Genomic DNA, 22,728 nt, shown 5'->3' on the forward strand with positions numbered 1-22,728 from the left:
TTATAAAACCTTTACTGTGAGCTATACGAGTTTGTTAATTCTTGATAGTATTTGCCTCTATTGAAGATGTCAGCTCACATTATTTCAACGTAGTTTAAAATAATTGTTTAACAGCTGAATTTGTGGTGAAAAACTACATTACCCATTATGCTGTATACAATTCCACCAAATAGAGAGTCGAAAAAAGCAAATGCCAAAAGATCTCTTTCCTGATCTATAAAATTAAAATAAAAGTTAATGAAACAAAAAATCAAACAGACAAGTCTTAACAGAGGTCAAAAGTGCCACATGTAGATGCCACTATTAAAGAAACCTTTTGTTTTTATTACTCACTTATGTTTGCAACTCACTTGAAATAACAGGATTATCTGGTTGTATTTAGCCTGAAGAGAGGGCTGGTTTAGGTTAACTTATTAATCAGCAATAGAGACAGGAAGAGAGAAGCTGTCAGAGAGGGAGGGAGAGAAAGGACAGCCGTGGCTCAGACTCAGAGGGGGTTTACACACACCACACACACATAACTCGGGTGAGGGAAGCAGAGTAGGAAAAGAGAGGAGGGGGAAAGGAAGGACAAAAAGAAGAGGGACACTGCACTGTTTGTTTTCGTTTTTATTGCTTCGAATAAGAGAAAAGGAACGCTGACGTTTCTCTTTAAAAGCACGGTTAAATAATTTCAAACGGCTTCCATTTTTATTTAAAGGAAAACAGTAGGCCACGAGGAAGACGCTGGAGTTTGAAGTGATTTGAGCGTTTGTGGCATTACTTTCTAAAGCAAAAGGAGACACGCGGTTTGCAGTACTGTAAGTTAAGTGCTTAGCTGCTTTATAGATTGGTAGTACAAGATCAAGCGAAACAAACAATCAAATATAGTTACTTCATATGACTTTAAAAATATTATCAAGTAGTTGCCAAATGTCATTGAGTTCCGTGAGAAGGAATAAATAGCTTTATTAGTGGCCTTTTAAATCACACTGCTCAAACACGGGGAAGAAAACCCGATCTACTTTACCAGCCGGTTATTCACAGCATATTTGCGGACTATGGCGGCGGTAACAAGTCCAGAATCGAGCCAACCAGCTCGCGTTTACTTCCAGACGCCCACCGGCTCAACCGAAGAAGCCGAGACCCCGGCCCGCAAGCAAGGACGGGTCACAGTGAAATACGACCGGAAAGAACTGAGAAAGAGACTTAATTTGGAAGAGTGGATTATTGACCAGCTAACGGATCTCTACGACTGTGAGGTAAGACTCTTTGTGAAAGATTTAGCCTACTAAATGAAAGTATGATAGACTATTAGTCTTTTTGGATTGTATAGTGGATATTAGTATATTTACTAAACAAAGCCATAATAAAGTCACCAACAGGTCATGAGCTTATTTATAGATAAGTGCGCTTTGTAACGGCAGTGATCAAGTTATCCTACGCAGCCACCGTAACATCATTACGAGCGAATGAGCAGAATGTAAGTAGCCTATGTGTCAATCTACAGTTGACCCATATTTTACTTAAAGAGACTTAGGGAGAGCGCATTAGTTAACGTTACTACTACGTGTATTTCGACTTTATCTACAGGTCTGCGCGTTATTATCCCGTAAGGCGCGCTGACGTCACGTGTACGTCGCGTTCGAAAATCTCGATGAGAAGGTTAACCAGATGAAACTATTAATAGTTAAACATTTTATAAGGCGCGCAATTTAAACATTATGCGTATCAAGACTGGAAAAGGCGAGTGACGATGAGATTGTCCATATACCGTCTCGGGGGTGCAGTAGCCTACGTCACTTCATTTTGATTCGAGATTCATTATAGGGATTTGTTTCCGTTCACTAAAAATGCATTCATGGACCCGTTCTGCAAGCTACATCGTTACACCAGTAGGTGTCGAGAAGCGTGTCCCCTGCGCACCCATTTATGCGTAGACTTGCTCTACTATAAGCTACCTTACTATAAGCCTATGCATAAATCAGTAGGCCTACTTTTGGCAGTATTCATAAAACAGAAGTCAAATGATGGTTGGATAACATACAATCTATTTGGATCAGAATGACCATACTTTAGAATTGGACGAATTAATCATATCGTTATGGGATGTCCTGTGAGTGACCTTTTATTTGACATGTGACGTATATCTACTTACAAAATATAATTTCACAAAAATAATTCACTTAGGTGTTAAACAGGTACAATTTACCTCCAGGCACATGAATCTTATTTGAAAAGAAAGGGTTTTTTTTTAATGCAATTTTATTTTCTTCTGAGCCTTCTGAGAAATAATTTTTTTTTTTGCCCTGTGGCTCTTATTCAGTGCAAGTAAAAAAAAAATGCACTAAAGATTAATATAAACAGGCCAACTGGTTGTAAATAATTATTTCACATAGTCTTCATGTACATGAAATCAAAAATGAGTGTTGAGACTGATTATAAGCCTGTCTTAGGAGAGAACATCTGGCATTTTAACAAAAGAGATGAACATTTAGCATATTCCTCATGTCTCTTGTATGTACCCTCCCCCAATCTATAACCACACAGCCAGACGTATACATGCACTTGCTTCCTCACGTTATCCAAACCCTTGCCAGCATGTTAAATCCGCTTTGCCAACTTTCCTAGCTTTTTAGTAAACAATAGTGCGTGACGTGGTGGTCCCTTGAGAGTCTTAATCCTTTTCATTTAAAACTACTTAAATTGTCAGAAGCCAGATAACCAATTTTGCCATGGAAGGAGCCAGCATGGCATACTGCCATTGAGAGAAGCAATCAAGTCATTATAATCTCACTTTCTATACAGCAAGTGTTTGGGTTCCCTGGATGAGTGTGTAGTATTTTAAAAAGACCAGACAGAAATGCTTTAGTAACAATGCTACAGATGTGGCTTGGCGCTAAGGAAAATTGATGCGGATAATAAAAGGGTGGAGTAAAAACAAACTGACTAGTAGGGTACAAAATAAGGGAAGAAAATCATTTTTCAAGCTCAGCAAGCGTGTTTTCAGGGAATGATTGGCTAATGACTGAGACATCATCGCTTGATTGGAGTCTCTTTGAAATCAAGAACTAATGGCAGTGTTAAATGAAGTTAAAAAAAGAGGATGCCCAAATCAAGGGAGAAGTAAACAGACAGTCATTGATGGAGACTAACAGACGGTCTGTGAAAGAGTTGGAGGGAGGGAGGTGTAGAGCGGGACAGCTGTGGCTTTGGCCAGGAACACAAGGATGGCGTTGAGTGTTTTTCCTCCTTCCTCTCATTAACACTCACACAGTGTGTTGCACTTTGCTACTGCACTTTTTAATTCAACACGTGATGTCACGTGAAATTGCTAAATACATCTGATTTGGACTAGGTTTAAATGAATGAGTCAAGTGTGTGCATCTGTACACTGTGACATGGTTGAGTATAGTTTGTCCACAACTCATGTTTGCTACCAGTTCGTGCACATTGGAATGAATAAGCAAATTTGTATGCGTATAAGAAGGGAAAGGCAAATAAACGAAAGAAAGAGGGAATGAAGGATATTCTGACAGGCTTAGGAGAAGGAGAGGCATAATTGCAGTTTCTGGGATCATCGGGTGGATGCTGCATAATGGAGACTGCCGAGCCGTGAGTCACGAGCAAAGGAAATGCCAGTGACAGGCGAAACTACAGGAAGTGTGTGTACGTGTGTTCGTTGTGACTCTGATGTTTTAAGAAGGCAGTAAAGGTCACAGCAGTCCCGTGACCTCAGCTTTGGAGCAGTCCTTTTGTGTGTGCGCGTGCCGCGAAATGATGAACCGTGTCAGGATGTTGAGCCGCTCTTTATATTGGCTCTATATTTGCTTTGTGTTGAGTTCTCTTATCTCTTTCCTTCCTCACTCTCAGACCTTATTTGAATACTTCAGTTCCTCACCTGCTAGCTGCTGTCAAGCATCCCCCCTCCACCTGTGTGAAAGTGTGTGTGTGCTGCGTGTTTCTACATGGATGTGTTTTAGTGTGTAGGGGAGAACAGGTTCAGGCATGTCCTACAGTCAGAATACATATTTAAAAAAGCAGCTTTGCATGTCTGTTAGAGATTTGCAAAAAAACACAAAAAAAACACACACAATCAGTGTTGGGGGAAATGCAATACAAGTAACTTGAGTTACGTAATCAGATTACTTTTTCAAGTAACTAGTAAAGTAACGCATTACTTTTAAAATTTACAACAAAATATCTGACTTACTTTTTCAAATAAGTAACGCAAGTTACTTTGCTTTCCCATTTATTGACTGACAGCTCTCTTGTCCCCATGTTGAGACAAATCAAAGTGCAGAGGCGTTTGTGTGTGTGTGTGTGTGTGTGAGAGAGAGAGAGAGAGAGAGAGAGAGAGAGAGAGAGAGAGAGAGAGAGTGTGTGTGTGTGTAAACATGATGTTTATTGTAGTTCGACTAAAAGTGAGCTTTTACTCATCTCACTTGCACAAAAAAATATTCAATATTCCTCAAAATGAATAAAATCTGTGAAATTCAGAATCAGAATACTATGCAAACCTCCAAATAACTAAATATGTTAAATAAAACATAATTTTTATGCATTTAATCTCACTTTATTGACCAATGTACTTGCTTCTGACCTTCGATGATTCAGTTGAATAAGCAAAAATGACTATAGATAGATAGAAAGGTTTGCTTGTTTGCTTTCCTCTACTGTACACATTTCCTTCAGCCGGAGGATTATTATTTCACTTTTAGTGTGAAAGGGTCTTTACATTTGCCCAAAAATAGAACTTTTGTGTTATAAAAAAACAAGCCCAGCCCAGGTGGGAAGAAAAGTAACGTAACGCATTACTTTTCTAACTAAGTAATGCAATTAGTTACTTTTTAAGGGAGTAACGCAATATTGTAATGCATTACTTTTAAAAGTAACTTTCCCCAACACTGCACACAATATGCAACTTGTTCTACACTACCGTTCAAAAGTTTGAGATCAGTGAGATTTAAAAAAAAAATGAAAAGAAATGAATGCTTCAGCAGCACAACTGAACATTGATATGATTAAGAAATGTTTATTGAGCAGCAAATCAGCATATTAGAATGATTTCTGAAGGATCATGTGACTGTAGATTGGAGTAAAGATGCTGAAAAATCAGCTTCATTAGGATTAAATTAATATATATATATTTTTTTTTCAATTAAAATATATTTTAAATTGTAATAATATTTCAAGATAACTCTGTTTTTATTATATTTGTGATAAAAATAAAAGCAGCCTTGGTGAGCATGAGAGACTTCTTTCAGAAACATTAAAAACATTTTCTGACTTTTGAACTGTAATGTAGGCTATGTAGAGTAATAATATATGGAATTGTCTCAAAGATTCTCAGTTGTTGTTGACTGTTTTGAGGTCAATGCACTCCCTTTAAGTAAACATAGAATTTCTCAGAATCTGTATGTAGAAATGCAGATTAATCATTCAGCTGAATAATAATGCCACATATTACCGGCAGGTTTGGAGATCATGAATAAGCCTAAACCTATTTTGTCACTATTTGTCATGTTTTGACATGAATTTACTGTAGCATAACACTTAATTTGTTGATTTCGATTAGTTTTTTTTTTTTTTACTTTTAATTTTGATTAATTTCAGTTTATACTCTTGACAGATAGCGTATAACATCAAATTGCACTTCCTGGATAACTATATCATGCACCGTGTTCCAATAGACATACTGTACATCCTAAAGAGTAGATTGTTTACTTACTGTTATTTTTAGACTTTTCAGTCGAAAAAGTGTCAAGAAACATGGCCGTTTAAGTTTAAATTTCTTTTTATAAATACTCTATTTTAAGGTAATGCATTTAAGCTAAAATATACAAATCAATTTTTTAAAAAGATGTTACTTTATAATGTAGTATAATGTCTTTGTCATTCTCATGTCATTCTCAAAAGTATCCAGCGAAGTATATAATTTTAGTTCTTAGTACAAGTGTGAATTTGGATGCAGCCATTGTCTTAATTTGCTCAGCATCTAACATTCTACCGTTTACATAACTGTGTTTACACACCCGCTAATCACAGATCCTGATTACAGAGGGAGAGATGAGTATACACACTAATGCTGATTGACTAGTTATTTTCCTCACTGTAAGCCTAAGAGTTAGCAACCTGTTAAGTCAACTTCATCTTGTGTATTATACAGTGATTGAATGTTTATGATGCTGTTCTGTTCGCAAAAAAGTGAACAACAAACCATTTTAAATGGTCCTCAGTTATAGACAGAGAGAGACTTATTGATCTCAATGTGCTTGAAAGCAGAAGATCTTCAGATCTTGCCTTTTCTGTTGGTCACTCAGTGATCCTTATGTAAAAGGGCTCTGATCCGGAAATAACCTTTTGTACACAGCCTAATTCAAGAGCAGAGGATTCAGCAAAGTGAACTAAGTTAACTTCTTCAAACAGACAGACTGTCTGGCTCTTTAGCTTTTTTATAATCCAGTTAAGTAATTCTGTGTTGCTTCGGAAGGTTACTGTAGGTTGAAGCCATGACAGCCTAAGATAACAGGATTGGAGTGCACTATTAAATTGATATTTGATATTAGGTATGGGTCACAATGGTCGATTTATGCTTTTCCCATTTTTTTTGTTTAAATTTTGATATCTTTTGCATGCCTTGCTGATGTTATTAGCCATGCAAAGATTGGTACATCAGCTCCTTTGGTGTGTGTTTTAGCATCTGCCATAAGCTTATCATTTTTAAGATGGCTTATCAAAAAACACACAATACCTGCATTCTGTTCTATACCTACTACTTAAAAAAAATAAAAAATATTGTCACCTGATGTGTGAATGTGAGTGGACATGTAAGACTACCTTTATCTTACCATTGGGCCTCTAAATGAAGACGTAAAATATATAGGCCTATATATTATTTCATCCTGTCTTAAACTCCTATCTCCACATCAAAAACACATCTGCAGGGCCTGAACTCCACCTGTGACATCATCACCAGTCATATATCAGGTCAAAGGGTGTAGTCACAGCAATATACGCTTCAGTCCTTTAATGATGCAGAAACACTTTCATTAGTCTAAAGGGCTTTGTGATAATTACCGCTAGAAACCTGTAATTACAGAAAGTAGAGCAGCGGAGCACAGTAACGTTTTCCCTTTTTCCTCTTTGATTTCCAGCTTGATGTAAAGGCGGTTTCTTCTCAGTGTTTTTTTTTAGCCATGTACTTGCTGTTATTAAAAACTCTTTTTGGAGTGCCCTGTTCTGAAGGTACTTGGTGGATTAGTGGAATTGTGGGTAACTTGGTTTCAATCAAGTACGAATAGAAATACACATGCACGGACATGCATGCGCACACACTTGAAGGCGCCCGCCCAGACTGAATATCCTAAAGTGCTCTAATCTAGGGAATATGATGAACGCTTGCCTGCTTTATTCCGCTCCAGAAACGACAGACGAGAGAGAGAGAGAGAGAGAGAGAGGCTTGCAGGTCTTGCCCTGTTTGTGTTTCTCTTTATCACCTCTGCCTTTTCCGCTCTTCTCCCCTCCAGCTTGTTCTATCTTTAGAAAGAATAACCACAGAGCCATATTTATAAAGACTACAGCACACATTATACACCGTATTTATTGATCCAAGATCTCATGATGATGTTTTGCAATGGCTATCCCATATCAAACATCACTAATGATTTTTGAAAATCATTTAACTCAGGGATTCCCAAACTTTTGTCAGCCTAACCCCTTTGACCTAAAATATATACTTAAAGTACCCCCTGAAACTTTAATTTAGTAGGCTATTTCAATAATTTAATTACAAATCTGCTTGTTCATAGCATGTGCATAGTTCTCTGAGGTTGGTTAATGTCCACATGACATAACCTATATATAATCTTAGTTTTTTTTTTTTTTTTCTTTTAAAATTAGATCATTGTTTTGTTTTCTTTTAAAATTAGATCATTGTTTGTTTGCAAACCCCAGTTCGAGGTTCTCTAACAGCTTTGAAAAAATATGCTACGTAAACAGGAAAGCAACTAGCCTATGAAAGATGTTCAGACACACAATGTGTTTATTAAAAGCAAACTATTAAATAATATAGAAATTCTGTTTTGAAAGATCCCGTGGAAAACACTTTCTGTCCCGTGTTGACTCATTTCCTGTTGAACAGGAAGTTGGTACATTTATTTTGTTATGACTGGATTGTATTAAATGTGCAATTGTAAATATGTTTTGTCAGTGTGTAGAGATTTACTTTCTGTACCTCAATATAATGCTTTTGTACACACACTGCGGACAAATAATTATGTTAAAAAAACAATAGAAAAGTTAATTTTGCATAGTAGGTCCCCTTTCACTCTAAAATGATCGTGATTCTAACGGTAAAACACTGTAAAAATGTGAAAAACTGTTAATTTGTTAACAAAGCATCCACTATATACGATGAATAACCGTGATAGATCTAACTGTACATTTAATGTAATTTTACAGTAAAATGCCGTTAATTTGAAAAAAAAAATTGAAGTGAAAAAGAACAAGTCATTCTATAATTTACTGTGGAAAAACGTAAATTGACAATCCCACAATTCCCTGCGTGACCCTTCACATTTGATGTATTTTTGTTGAAATTACTGTTTCTTCATAGTTTTTTCTAATCCGTTATGCACATTAGGGTTTAACTACATTTAATGTTAAATGAATGTTTATTGCATTTTTAAAAAATGTCATGTGTTTTACCATCATGGTGTTTGTGTGAATGACACTGTGCAGCTTCTATATAAGGCTACTACTTTCTTGTGAAAAAGCTGCTTGTGATGAGCTTTGATTCATCATGTGACTCATCACCACTGTGATTGGTGGTTGTCAGAGTATTACAATGGTACAAAACAGATATTAGTACTTCAATAGGTCAGTAAATGATCATTATATCAGATAATGAAATAAGTTTTTTGAGTTAAGTCTGTAAAACCTAAAATGTTTCCTAGGTTAAGACTGAGCCTAAATATATTGCTCGCTTTCTATTAGTCTCAAATCTCTAACAATCCTGTGGGTTTGCCAGTTGATGAAGCGTATGGACTGATTGTGATTCCTTTCATTGTTGAGGTCATTATTGTTTCTCTTAATTAGGCCTCTCTGCTTGTCTCAGACTCGGCAATCCATCCAATCACAAGAGTTCTTACATTTTTCTTTCTGTCACTATACAGACATCTGGATTTTCTCTAATGGCTGTTTGTGGCTCTTCTTTTCTTACATCCTTATTGCTTTAGTTTTTACATTCTTTGTCAAGAAGGAAGTGGGAGGTCAAATGTGTGGTGACCTGTGAACCTGGTGTTTTGTGTCTGGGTGTGTGTTATGTTCAGCAACAGTATTTCTATGGAAACGGCTCCCATATGAGCTGATCTCTTTTATAAAGCATGCTCTCCCTCCCTGGGGTCATTCGCTACATAGCTAATATGAAAATACACAGCCTATCTGACTCTATGTGACTGTTGGTTTAGACTAGACTAATTAATTGCTTTCTTATTTAACACTATATTTTCAGCTTGTGTAAAATTTAATAATATTAGGCTACATAATTTACAAGCATATTAATATAAGACCAACAAAAGATCTAATCCTTTGTCTTTTACAGTGTTGCTGTTGTTTTGATGAAGGTAAAAAGTAAATTTTTGTTTTAATGTAGGGAAAAGGTCTCACTCACTCTTGTGTGTGTTGCTTGTTATTGTTATTCGTCAATGTGCACTCTACTGATAAGCCCCCAGTGTGTGTATAGAGACAGCGGGTGTGTGGAGAGACACCTCCACCCCTCACTGGCCCACTTCAGCCCAGCCAGAGGACTCGCTCCTGAGGCGGCATGTGTCCCGTCCTCTTCTCTCTGTCAGCACCACTGCTGTCTGTCATAATGCCAGACTGCAGCCGACTGAGAACAAATCAATAGTACAGCACTGTGTGTGTGTTTACATGAGATGGATCAGAGGTTAGTAAAGTGAGCTGGATGAGGTGGAGAGCGAGTGATTCAGAACAAACTTCTGTAGGTTTTTCGGCTTTGAGATCTCTCTTGTCACTCTCCTCTATAGTTTAGAGTAGGGCTGCATACCGATTAATCGCAACTAATCGTTTGCAGAATAAAAGTTTTTGTTTACATCATATATGTGTGTGTAATAATTATGTATAAATACACAAACATGCATGTATAATTTTAAGGAAAAAATCTATTTATATATTAAAGGAGAACTCATACAAAATGAACCTTTGGTCTAATTACACATTGTTACCTAGTCAACCGTTATCTGAGATTTGTTTTTATGATTATCGAATGTAAATAGTTTTATCTCTAAAAACAGTTTAGCCTATAACGCTAGTATCTACGAACGCCGATCCAAGTGCGCTGGACCATATGAGATTCTACACAATTCAGCGCACTTGGATCGGCGTTCGTAGATCAACTGGTAGAGACTGTTTTTCAAAGATGGCTTCTGCCTGTATATGCGAAGTTGACTATATGTATAAAATATCTTCTTATTAAACTGTCTGGACACTGTCAAAGTTCTCAATGGTTCGGTTTGAAGGTAGGGACCCTCATTATGCTACCGTGTTAGTGTGGGGCTATTTTGAGCCTTGTTAGTGGTATTAATAAGCGATTTTTATTTGTCATTACTCAATGCCCCATATACTAGCGTTATAGGCTAAACTGTTTTTAGAGATAAAACTATTTACATTCGATAATCATGAAAACAAATCTCAGATAACGGTTGACTAGGTAACAATGTGTAATTAGACCAAAGGTTCATTTTGCGCCGGAGTTCTCCTTTAAGTATTTATAATTATATATAATATAAATTATATTTAAATATAAAAATGTATAAACATGTAAATATTTTTAAAATATATACATGCATGTGTGTGTGTTTATAAATACATAATTATTTTACACAGTACACACATATATAGATGTAAACAAAAACTTTTATTCTGCAAACGATTAGTTGCGATTAATCGTTATGATTAGTTATGCCCTAGTTTAGAGTTCATCTGGGTGTCATTATAGGCTATTTGTAATAGTGTAATTACAAAAGACCCCATGAAATAGCTTGTTGAGGGCAGTTTTCTTTCTTTCCTGTAGCATTTTCTGTTTAAACAGGAAGATTGGGCAAGGCATATCAAAGGACTTCTGTTTTGTCTTATCACTGAATCATTGCAGTCTTCATATATATAGCAGCTTCTGTGTAATGTCAGAACAGGCATGTCCATTTTTGACTTGAATGTGCTTCCAGTGTCAGTTACTTTATTTTAGCTGTACAAAAACAATCTGTTATGCTGCTTGATTATTGCAAACTGTCAGGGTAGGTTGGGGCAAGATCTTTTTCTATAGCACATCTCTACACTTTTTGATGAATGGCTATGCTGTTTTTCATTTTGTCATTTCATCTGTATATATAGATATTTAGTCAGTCGAAACAGTTTTAAGATTAATTGATCTGATTTTGTGTCTCTGGTAAATAGTGTCTCTGGTAAATAGACATTGTATTAAGTTTTTTTGTGTCTATTTGTTAATGAGGGACTTTTACTCCACCAGTCTAAACATGAATGGGTCCAAAAGTTATAGTTTTTACTTTTTTATTTTGAAGAAGATAGAAATTCGACTCTTGGGGTATAGATGTCAACACTGGGGTATAGATGTCAACACCCCAAGTGGAATATTGTTACTAGTGTTATTCTTTTTAAATATACTAATTATTTTTATTAGGGTTATTATAAATGTAGGCCTAAATCTAATTCATATTATATCATGAATTAGATTTAGGCCTACATTTCAGACATCTTTGCTTTCATTAGGCTAAATCCTATAGGTTATTTTTGGGAAATTATTAAATTTGCATTCATAGTGTTGCTATTATGACACATCTTCAATTAAAACATGGGCAATTAAATAGGTAAATATTCATATCCCTGTATATAAGTCATAGAATCATTTTACCGTAAAGTTAATTGGAATTCTCACACGTTCAAAGGAAAAAGCTTATTCTGCTCTCCTCTGAGAAATCTAATCCCGTCCGAATGTGAGTGTGATTGCTGATGTTGTATTATTTTAACGCTGCTCAAATGTGTTTTTTTGACCTACCTGAGCTACCTTCTGCACACCAATCTTTGACATGTTCATTTCATTGCAATATGGATGGTATCCAAAAATCTATCATCATTATAAAATATAATAAAAAAATTAATAATAAAGCAAAATCGAGGAAACTGCGAAGACTGCCCATTTTTATATCAGTGTCAGGTAAGAGTAAGATACTTCGTTTTTCTGCTCGCTTATGCAAGTTTATGAACTGCCACTGCTATAAACTCTTGAAGTTTACTTAAATGTTTTTTTTATAATAAATTAAAATCATATTAACAAATAATAAATTCAAAAACATGTAGGCCTACATAATGCACACACAACATGACCTTCTGTAACGCCCACGTCTAGAAAACACACTTGCACCTCTGTAATAAACAGAGATGTTAGTCCCGTCCGAATCGGTACATGAAATCACAGATGTCGAGTGATAAGAATTGTAACTGAAAACTAGAAAACTAGTCTTGTCTATATGTAAAGGAAATGCCTGAATTTTCCAGTTATGTTCCAGTTAGGCTATGTTGGATGTTGTGCAATGATGAGTGCTGTTGAATGTGCACACCTGGACTTAAATGTAATTTGTCTCATGGGTAATATTAAGCGACTTTTTGCATATGCTCACAGTAAAAGCGTGGGTGTAAAGGCTCTTAGATTTATTGATAAATTCAAAGCAATGGAAGTGATTTTTGACACCGGTGTCTGATATCTATTTCCTCCTTCTGCTCTCTTTCAGTCTGCCTTATTTCTTCTCCTCTTCACCTCTGTTCTCTTTCTTTATCTGGCCTTATCTTGACATCAGAGATTAACCAACCCATGCAGAAACCCCTGCAGTCAGTATAGCCACAGGTAGAAGTGCTGGCACTTGAATATGTGATCAGATATCAGGCATAAATGACTCTGTCAGCACTGAGCAAATACGCACACGCATCAGAGCATAAAGAGCGTAGAACAACATGTGCGCAGATAGAACAAACACTTCATGGGAACGCTTCACCTTAAGAGAAGACACTTTGAAATCAGAGTTATTCACAACTTGGTAAAAGTTTAGAGACTAGAGTATGATAATATGTGTTATTGAGTAGCCTATCCTGTGTCACAGTTGAGTTAACCCCTTAATTTAGCAGATTGTGCTTTATTTATTGTCATATTTAGATAACATACCATATATTATATTTAGAGATACACCCTATTAGAAAGGGGTCATCATATACAGCTGCCTGTGATTGTAAAATTACATGAGGAAATGTATGCATTTTTATGATAAAAGCTTGTCAAGTCATGTTTACTTATATAGAACAGATTGCTTCTAAGCAGCTTTACAGTAATACACAGGAAATAGAGAGACAATTATTAAATTTCTAGAATCAGTCATTTAAATTATAATTAATTGCAACATTAATTTTTTACTATAAAGCAGCTCTAGGCAATTTAGTGTCATTGTTCAATTATTCAGCAACCTCGTTTGATAGTTTCAATTAATACATTTGACTGAATATTATGTGTCTTTTGTAAACGCATGTTTATCCAGGCAATTAACAAAAATAGGGATTTTATTCCAACATCTGCTTGATAAATGAGGTGTAGATCTCTCTGTGATTGCTGGCTGTTGAGTGATGTTGATCTTTTGCCCTTGATAATGGCATGACGTCAATCTCTGTCCTTCTCGTGTATCATCTGAAGCTCAGAGGATGTTCTGGGTTCAATGCAGGTTCTGTCAACAACATCTGTGGTTTAATGTTAATTACCACAGAAAGTAACTCAATTTACATTCAATTAATTAGGGACTTATAAGGCTTTAATAATTTCTCTAAGTTTGGAGAATAAAGTTCACACCACAACTATAACATCAATGACACAGAACAGCGTCGTTAGAATTAGTTCTCCAGCTGATGAACGAAAATAAAAACAATGACAGCCAGAATCCGCCCAAGTATTAAAGGGATAGAATGGAAGAAAAAAAAAACTCTTGCATAATTATTCTTTTTTTCCCTCAAGTTGTTCCAAACCTGTGTGAATGTCTGTCTTCTGCTAAACACGAAATGAGATATTTAGAAGAATGTCGGTAACCAAACAGTTGATGGACCCCATTGACTTGATTGACTTTTTATTTTTTACTAGTCAATGTGGTCTTTGGCCTGATCTGTTGCCCATATTCTTCAAAATATCTTCTTTTGTGTTTAGCAGAGGAAAGAAGGTCATACAAGTTTGAAACAACTTGAGGGTGAGTAACATATTTTGGATGAACTAACCCAAAGAGGCAAACAACTGCAGTGCTCTTAATAAACAGAGCGTTAAATTCCATTGGGCACTATTATATTTATTGTTCTTGGTGTAATTTGGTCTTAATATGATATGAATTGAATCGCTTACTGACCTTGTCTATGTGAACTTCTATCCAATCTTTTAACTTCAATGTAACCAGGTAACTTTTGTACTAGACATTCAATGATATACCATAACAGCATGGGACGTAAATCTGTAAAGCACTGTTTACATGGTGAGAATACCATGGAAATGAAATTTAAAACTCATAACTAGAAGGTAATCCATTTTAAAAAAGTATTCCCTCCTAAAAAGGATAATTTTCTCTTCAGACCAAATAATGGTTTAACACAAATACACCCTTTTCATTTAGGCTTTTAAACCCTCTGAAACGCTGGTCTTGTGTACTTCCATTGTTAGTGCTTCAGCTGTTAAGTTTTTCCATATATTTTTCCATTGATAGAGCTTAGCTTGTATTGAACTTGCAATATTGGCTGCTTTAACTTGAACATCACTCACACATTGAGAATACTGAGGATACAACATTATATGCTTAGGAAATATGTTACTATAATGCTCGTTATTGTTTTGGACGAGGTCGCGTAGGAATTGAAAGCCTTTTGGCTAAGTTCAAGTTATGTCTGGCAACTCAATGGCCCTGCCAGTGAGCCCATATTGCCACCATCCTCATCCTTGGTGATGAAGACAGCTGTGTAATGTAGGTCAAACCTAGCGCCAAGTCTGAAACCCCCCTGCTCTCATAATGTCACATCAGATTCACCATAACCGCAAGAGACCTGTAGTGCTGTAGATGCTCATACACATATATGCTGAATTATAAAGGTTACACACACAGACACACATTTCCAGACATGAATGCAGTCATCCATAAATCCTGGGTAGACATGTTCTCCGTGACTAAAGCAACTCGACACACCTGCACATTGACCAACAGGTTGACTCGCATGAACACAAAGCACTTGGTCTCAGTCTCAGACAGTGTCAGTTCACTGACTGTCTGATGAATATTACAATGAAATCGCCGGTTCCAAGCTGATTGTCTGGAAACAAAGATACTGCTGATGCTGAAAGGTTTTCCGCCCATCCTTGTCTGTTGTGGTATCATCAATTTCAGATCTCAGAAATGAAAATGATTAATTGGTCAGACTGTTTCTTTCCAAGTAGGGTTCAATTTGTATGCTTACGGTCAGAAGTCTGGTCCTGCAAGAGTACAATGCACACATGCTTGACCCTCTTTATATAACGTAGACCTACACTACCAATCAAAATATTGGGGTCAGTGTGGATTCTTTTCTTTTTTCTTTTTTAAAGAAGTCTCTTATGCTCACCAAGTTTATTTGAACAAAAATACATTAAACAAAAGTAATATTCTGAAATATTATTGTAATTTTAACTAGCTGTTTTATAGTTTAATGATGTAATGTATTCCTGTGATATATTACTTATATTATCAATGTTGACAACAGCTGTGCTGCTTACTATTATGTGGAATTAAGATTATGTTAATTATAATATGACTTGTATTTATATGATATTTGTATTTGTGTAATTTATTTTTTGCCATGAAAATAGCCTTAGATGCTGACATGACATTAAATAAAACAATCTATCTATCTACTATTATGTGGAAACCGTGATACATTGTTCATTATTCTTTGATGAATCGAAAACATTTGAAATAGTTTTTTTTAGTTACCAATTTAGCCAGTTTTACTGTCATCATTTTAAAGCACCCTTGCTGCATAGATGTATCAATTATAAAATAAATTCTTACTACCCCAATCTTTTGGATGATGGTGTGTAAATGTGGCTGTGGTGGTCACTGCTTGATCTCATGCTTCATTAAGTAGCCTAGTTAGAATAACATTGTATTCCCGTTTGTGTTTGTTGCTGACGGCACTGTTTGAGTTAGGATTTAAAGAACAACTGGGAGCTCCTTCACATCAAATGTGCATGGCAAGTAGAGTATTATGCATTTGAATTGCATATCTTAACATATACAACAATATTCTATCAAGTGCAATTTGCAGGCTGTTGTGAGTATACATGTTTAGGATCTGGGCTGGCAGATGACAGTTGTCACAAGTTAAACGCAGTTAACTTGTTTAATTTATTGTTTGAAATTGTTTCATATTTTTTACACAACAGCCTATTTATTCACAAGTAAGAAATATTTAGCTTAACAATTACACATGAAAATAAATGTGCAATATAAATACAATGGCATAGCCTAATTATTATATTAACAATAATCATAATAATTAGTAGCAGAAGACTTCTCTTTTACAAACTTTAAATTTATGCCACAATCAAAGTCACTTCCCATAAATAAATCGCATATACCGGTAAGTCTCCTTGTTCTCTCTTTTCTCTACCGTTCTGCTTTTTAACTTTGCTATAGTTTCTGTACTACTAGCTCTTGACTATTGCTGACTATCGTAGGCACTTATTATTGCTTGTGATGTTCCTCAAATGTAGCTTTGGATAAAAGTATCTCTGCTAATTTGCTAAATGGCTAAATGTTATCAGACTCCTAAACATTAACAAATAATCTGCATTGGACATAAAACAACATTTCTAGCAAGGTACTTAACCATTTTCCCCAGGTGTCTGCTTCTAAGTCGCTTTGGATAAAAGCACCAGCTAAATGACCATTAATTGGTTATTAAACTTGGTGTGAATGACCAGCTCTGTGGATTTAATGAACCTCTAGGTGATTGTGAGAGGCTTTTTGGTTATACTTGTATTTCCTGTATTTTGCTCTGCTTTATGTAGGCTAGCTCTTTTTTTATCTTTTTCCTTGTCTCTGTGAGTGACTAGTAGCACATGGTGCACACATGTTGTGCCTTACATTCTTTGTCTTGTGTCCACACGCGCGCACACACACGCGCACACGCACACACACACTTACATACCAGTCCCTAGCAGCCAACTCAAGTGGTTTTTCCAGCTCATTCTCTCCTGTGTACTCATGCACCCTTTAGTTATATGTGCACTACTCGGTCATAGACACAAATTGAAGGTTTGTTAATTCAACAGAGCAATTAAAGCTTCCATTCACATGTGACGGTGCCATGGCAATATCAGTGTGCGTGAATGAGCTGTAGTGTGTGTGCTTGTGTTGGTGTGAGAGAGAGAGATTTGGGCAAGGGGTAGTCAGGCAGGTGCAATGACAGCTGGTCTGGGCTGCTTAAACCGAGGGGGAGGAAGAGAGCGGTCAAAAGACGAAGTACTGAAAAGTAGTAGCATCGAGAACGAGAGAGAGCTTTTGAATAAAAAAAATAAAAAAAGGATTAGAAATAGACCCGTTCTTGCATGTGCCTTTTGATTTTCCATTGTGAAGCAATGGGCAGTTTTAATGTTGGTCGCTTCAGTGCTTGTTTCTCTAGACAGACGATATTTTAATATGCCGTATGAGTCACTGCTCCAGAACCACAATGAGCTTATGCGTGTTCATAAGACACGTGTGTATGTGTGTGTCTGGAAGTGGAAGATGAAGTGTGTTTTGGAAAGGCTCAAATGTTTGCAGAACAGGGAGAATGGAAACGTGAGGGAGAGGGGGGTTTGCGAGTCTTGTGAAGACCATTTATAGCTTGCGGGGAGAGAGACGTATTCACTGGTCTTTACTGAAAGAGACAACTTTATAGAAAGAAACCAAATTGGCAGACTAAAGGGACGAGACGGGGAAAAATACAGCAGCGTATAATTGAGGTTTGGAGTCTCCACTGGCACAGTTGGTTTTTTACTCTTAAAACCAGAGCTAAAACTAAAATATAGGGATATAAAGAGCGTTTGAATTTGAATCAAGGTTTTGATTTGAATTAGAGTTATTAGGGAACTTGTTGAAAGCCAAAGGCATCTGATGGCAGACTAACAGTATGGAAGGAAAAGCAGACCGATCTGTTTCATGGCCAGCGCCTTTCCAACAACCCAAGGCCAAATATGTGAACTGGACTGATAAAAATAGCCAAACATGGCAGTATTTCACAAAACAAACATGCTTATCTGAATCTGCGCAAAATCACATTTGGTCCCACATGTTTTGCTGCTGTATGTGTTCAACTTCTCTTTCAGTCTTATAGTCATGGTTAGATGATGCTGGAATTTGCCAGCCTGGATGAATCATCACATCTTTAACATATTAAACTGTCAATTAATGTCTTCCTCATCATCAAACAAAAACAATAGACCATTTAAGATGGACGGGCTTTAATAGTTAAATCTGACTATATGTAGCCTAAATACACAGCATGCAATGACATGTTGATATGGAAAATAGGGTAACACTTTATTTTACAGTGTTCTTGTTACACAAGTAGTTACTAAAATATCTATAAATATGCACAATTACATGCAGCTAACCTTATAATAAGTACATGTAGGCTAGTTAACTAATATTACTCAGTACTTAAATGTATAATAATTACACTAGCTAGACATTTTTACCCCAGGGCAAGATACGGATCTGAATACACACCAGTGAGTAACACAACCATCATTGCTCTAAATAGATGAATAAATTCCACTAAAGTGGTTAAGATAAGGTTGAAGCAACTGGAAACATACTTCAAACTGAGAAATTACCTTAAAAGTTTCTTCTCTCTGTGCTGACATCTACTAACTAACTGGATAACTTTATTTTGTATTATGTACGGTTTTGCCCAAAGGTTAGAAAACCGTTAAAGGGATAGTTCACCCAAAAATGAAAATCTTTCATCAATTACTCACCCTTGAGTTGTTCCAACCCTGCATGAGTCTCTTTCTTCTGCTGAACACAAAAGAAGATAGTTTGAAGAATGTAGGTAACCAAACAGTTTATATGGCCCATTGACTTCCATAGTATGGAAAGAAGAAGAAAAAAACTATGGAAGTCAACGGGGACCAGAAACCATTTGGTTACCTACATTCTTCAAACTATCTTCAGAAGACTAACAAACTCAGAAGAAAGAAATTCATACAGGTTTGGAGCAACTTGGGGGTGAGTATTAAGTAAATGATGTTTACAGAATTAAACATTTTTGGGTTGACTTTCCCTTTAACTGTTTGTGTGACACAAGAGATACCTCTAGTGGTAAAGAGGCAGTATTACACATACCTTCATCAGTCCTGGTGGAGACGTAACAATAAACTGCTACTTGTGTATAACTACCTTAACGACAGATCTTCAGTCTGAGACTCGCTTACATACACAAACATTCAAGAGTCATCTGCGCAACCAGCGTCACTGTGTTTCCATTGTCTCTGCCTAGCTACTCTTTCCCCGCTGTGTTTCTTATCCCTCTGGGAATACTGCATAATTTCCAGGAGCTGTAGGGAATTACCGAGTATAGTTGTGTAATTTCCAATTAGCTGTTACTTCTTGCGGGTATTTAAATGTAGGCATATCCTTGATCCAAACAGATCATTTCCTTCTGCTTCATGAATGCTTACGCTTATCTGTCACAGGAAGAGGCGATCCCAGAACTGGAGATTGATGTGGATGAGCTGTTGGACATGGAGAGCGACGTAGACCGTGCTGCACGAGTCAAGGTATCCGTCTTAAAAGTGTCAGATTTAATATTTTATCTTCAATTTTCAACACGCTTTACATTTGTATGACATTTCTTTCTCCTCTTGCCCAACAGGACCTGCTGGTGGACTGTTATAAACCTACTGAAGTGAGTAAATTGACTCACATCTAAGAGCACGCAGGGTTATTATAGTTCACTGAAATGAAAGCTAACCAAGTAAAAATTAGTTTGCAAAGGCAACATTTCTCATTTACTTTAGTGTAACTTGATGTACTAAAATAACTGAAACGGAATGAATAAAACCTACATATATATATTTTTTTTAAAGTATATAAATGACTTTTAACAACACTGATTTTTTACCACTCTTTTTTTATATCCTAATTCTGTGAACAGATGGTGGAATTATGAGAAATGGGTTTAAATATGGCAATATGTACAGAGCTGAGAGCACTATACACATCGGCAGCTGCAAGCAGAATTAATTTAGACAAATATTTTACTTATTCAAACAACATGAATTCTCTTTATAATGGGGATAAACAAATGTGTACAGTTCTAGGACTTATGGCTGTTCAAATGTGGGGGAAATCTGCAGAATCATAATCCCAACTCTCTGCTAAATTTGTTAATTGTGCTCCTTTTTCTTCTTTCGTAGGTGTTTGTGGCTGAATTGCTGGACAAGATCCGTGGCATGCAGAAGCTCAGTACTCCTCAGAAGAAGTGAAGCTCCTCCCACCTCCACCACTCCTAAACCAATCCCATCCCTCCTTTTCCAATTTTAGGGGCGTGACTGTTCACCCCTGAGCAGGTGCTCATCCAGAGGTGGAGGCAAAGTTATGGGAGATTCAATCAGATCCTTATAAGCAGGGCTTATTTTTCTCGTTTTGTTGATTTTATTTGTATTATTCTATTTCAAAATAAATTGTAAAGGGGGAAAGATTTCATTGGTTTGAAATGTTATTAAACATATTTTCATGGGGTTTTTTTTTTCATTAGTCTTTATGCATAGAATGGTTTTATGTTATAAACTTTTTTTTTTTTTTTTCGAATTTTGTTTTCAATATGGTTTCAAAGCTTCCTGCTCTCACAATGAACACATGCACTAAAACCCTTTGTGAAACTGTGACGATCCTTGGTTTAAAATGACGTCAAAGGAGATCAAACAGAAGCGGCCTTGTGGATTTTTCTCTCTATTTTTGATCCTCCTTTTTGCTTGAATAAGTGCAGGAACATTTTTAATTAAAGAAAAACTAATAAAGAGAGTGATTAAAGCTGTTATAAAGTGAGGGAGTTATTTTGGATTTGTGGTATTAACAGGGGAGGGAACTGTGTGTAGGCAAATATAGGGCTTTGAATCTTTCTTTTTTCTTTTTTTCTCTCTCCTGTCTTACACATGCCACACACACACACACACACTCTGAAATTCATAGGCATCCCCACCCTCAGGAATCAGGAGAAATGACCACACACAACCACAGCTGTGGCTCTTGGGCCTCCCACACATCCACAGATGTGCACACTGACTCTTCCAGAGACCGATTGGATGAGAGCAGGCTAGTCAAGCTGCAGTGCATCATGGTCACTGCCAAGTGTACGTTTAGAATGAATCCTCTCACATGACTCCTAAATCATCTCTCCCAGGAAGCCATCTGCTCTTTTTGTCTCAGCCAATCAGATATTATAATAAGAGGGCTAATAGTCTCACTCAGTGCTCTTGAAATCCACCAGTCCCAACATTTCTAGCAGGTGTTTTAGGAGAGCTTTTCTCATCACATATTAATCATACGCTATCCCATCCCATCCACTTGTGTAGCACATAACGTCAGGTACAATGGCAACTGTTCAAGACTCTCAACTGTTTTCTCCCTTTTTTTTGCACGCTTATTGTTTTTCTTTGAGCCCCCCATTTTCATTTTCTCTTTTTCGCTTGCTCCGCGGCATTTCATTTTACATGAGTCACTCTTCCTACTTTCAGATGTTGCCTTAGGTTAAATTTATGTTATGACAACCAAATGAATTTAATCATGTTTGAGGAATATACATGAAGAAGAAAAAATGCAAAAGTGAAAATCATTTTGAAGTTTTAGGATAAAAAGGTTCTTGTACTGTCATTGATTCTGTTTTTTAGGAAAGGAAGTTGACTACAGATTTTTTTTTTTAGAAGCATTAACATCTATTAACATAAAAATTAAATCATTGGTTTTTATCATTACGTGGACCTTGTAGTGCTGTTCATTTCTCTTTTCCGTGTCCAATTTGACAGTGGAGGACTGAAAGAATCAACTGAAAATTTTAAAAAATTAAGCAGTTGTGATCAAGGTCATACCTTTTGAGAAAAAAAAGTATCTTGTAGCAATACTTAACTGTTGTTTTGTGCCCAATTTTGTTACACTTTTATGCAACTTTAATAAAAATATGGTAAATAACGTTTGTGTGTGTATGTGTGGCTGTATCAAGAATATGTAACATTTAAAATATGCGTCTCTTCTGCTCATCCACTATACAGGTCAAACTTGAAATTTTTTAATATCGTGCTCAAGTCACCTTTATTTATATAGCGCTTTTTACAATACAGATTGTATCAAAGCAGCTTCCCGGTGATAACATGAAAATAATACAACAAAGTTTGTTTCTAGAAGAAAATTGCATCATCGTCCACCTTAAGGTAGATCAATAATATTGTTGAATAATAAATGTCCTCGCCAAAATACAAGGCAAACAGTGGCAAGGAACCAAAACTCCATCAGGTGACAGAATGGAGGATAAAACCTTGGGAGAAACCAGGCTCAGTCGGGGACCAGTTCTCCTCTGGCCAACGAGCGAACAGTGATTGGTTATGATTCAGGCAGCATTACAGGT

The 22,728-nt window shown here is 36.4% G+C and overlaps 1 protein-coding gene across 1 annotated transcript; it reads left to right on the plus strand.

The window, feature by feature from the left end:
- Positions 1 to 407: 407 nt before the first annotated feature.
- ppp1r14bb (protein phosphatase 1, regulatory (inhibitor) subunit 14Bb) lies at positions 408 to 22,039 on the plus strand. The gene is made up of 4 exons (XM_079599887.1): positions 408 to 1,241; positions 19,802 to 19,885; positions 19,981 to 20,013; positions 20,525 to 22,039. The coding sequence occupies exons 1-4, from the start codon at positions 1,041 to 1,043 to the stop codon at positions 20,591 to 20,593; spliced, it is 387 nt and encodes a 128-aa protein (XP_079456013.1). The 5' UTR covers positions 408 to 1,040; the 3' UTR covers positions 20,594 to 22,039.
- Positions 22,040 to 22,728: the final 689 nt, after the last annotated feature.

This window comes from Phoxinus phoxinus (genome assembly GCF_949152265.1).
Source record: "Phoxinus phoxinus genome assembly, chromosome: 2".
NCBI lineage: Eukaryota > Metazoa > Chordata > Actinopteri > Cypriniformes > Leuciscidae > Phoxinus > Phoxinus phoxinus.

Bases quoted from the DNA above. Each gene is read 5' to 3' on its own strand.
- ppp1r14bb (XM_079599887.1), top strand. From the start codon at position 1,041: ATGGCGGCGGTAACAAGTCCAGAATCGAGCCAACCAGCTCGCGTTTAC. The intron at 1,242-19,801 runs GTAAGACTCTTT...TATCTGTCACAG, and splicing joins CGGATCTCTACGACTGTGAG to GAAGAGGCGATCCCAGAACT. The intron at 20,014-20,524 runs GTGAGTAAATTG...CTTCTTTCGTAG, and splicing joins ACTGTTATAAACCTACTGAA to GTGTTTGTGGCTGAATTGCT.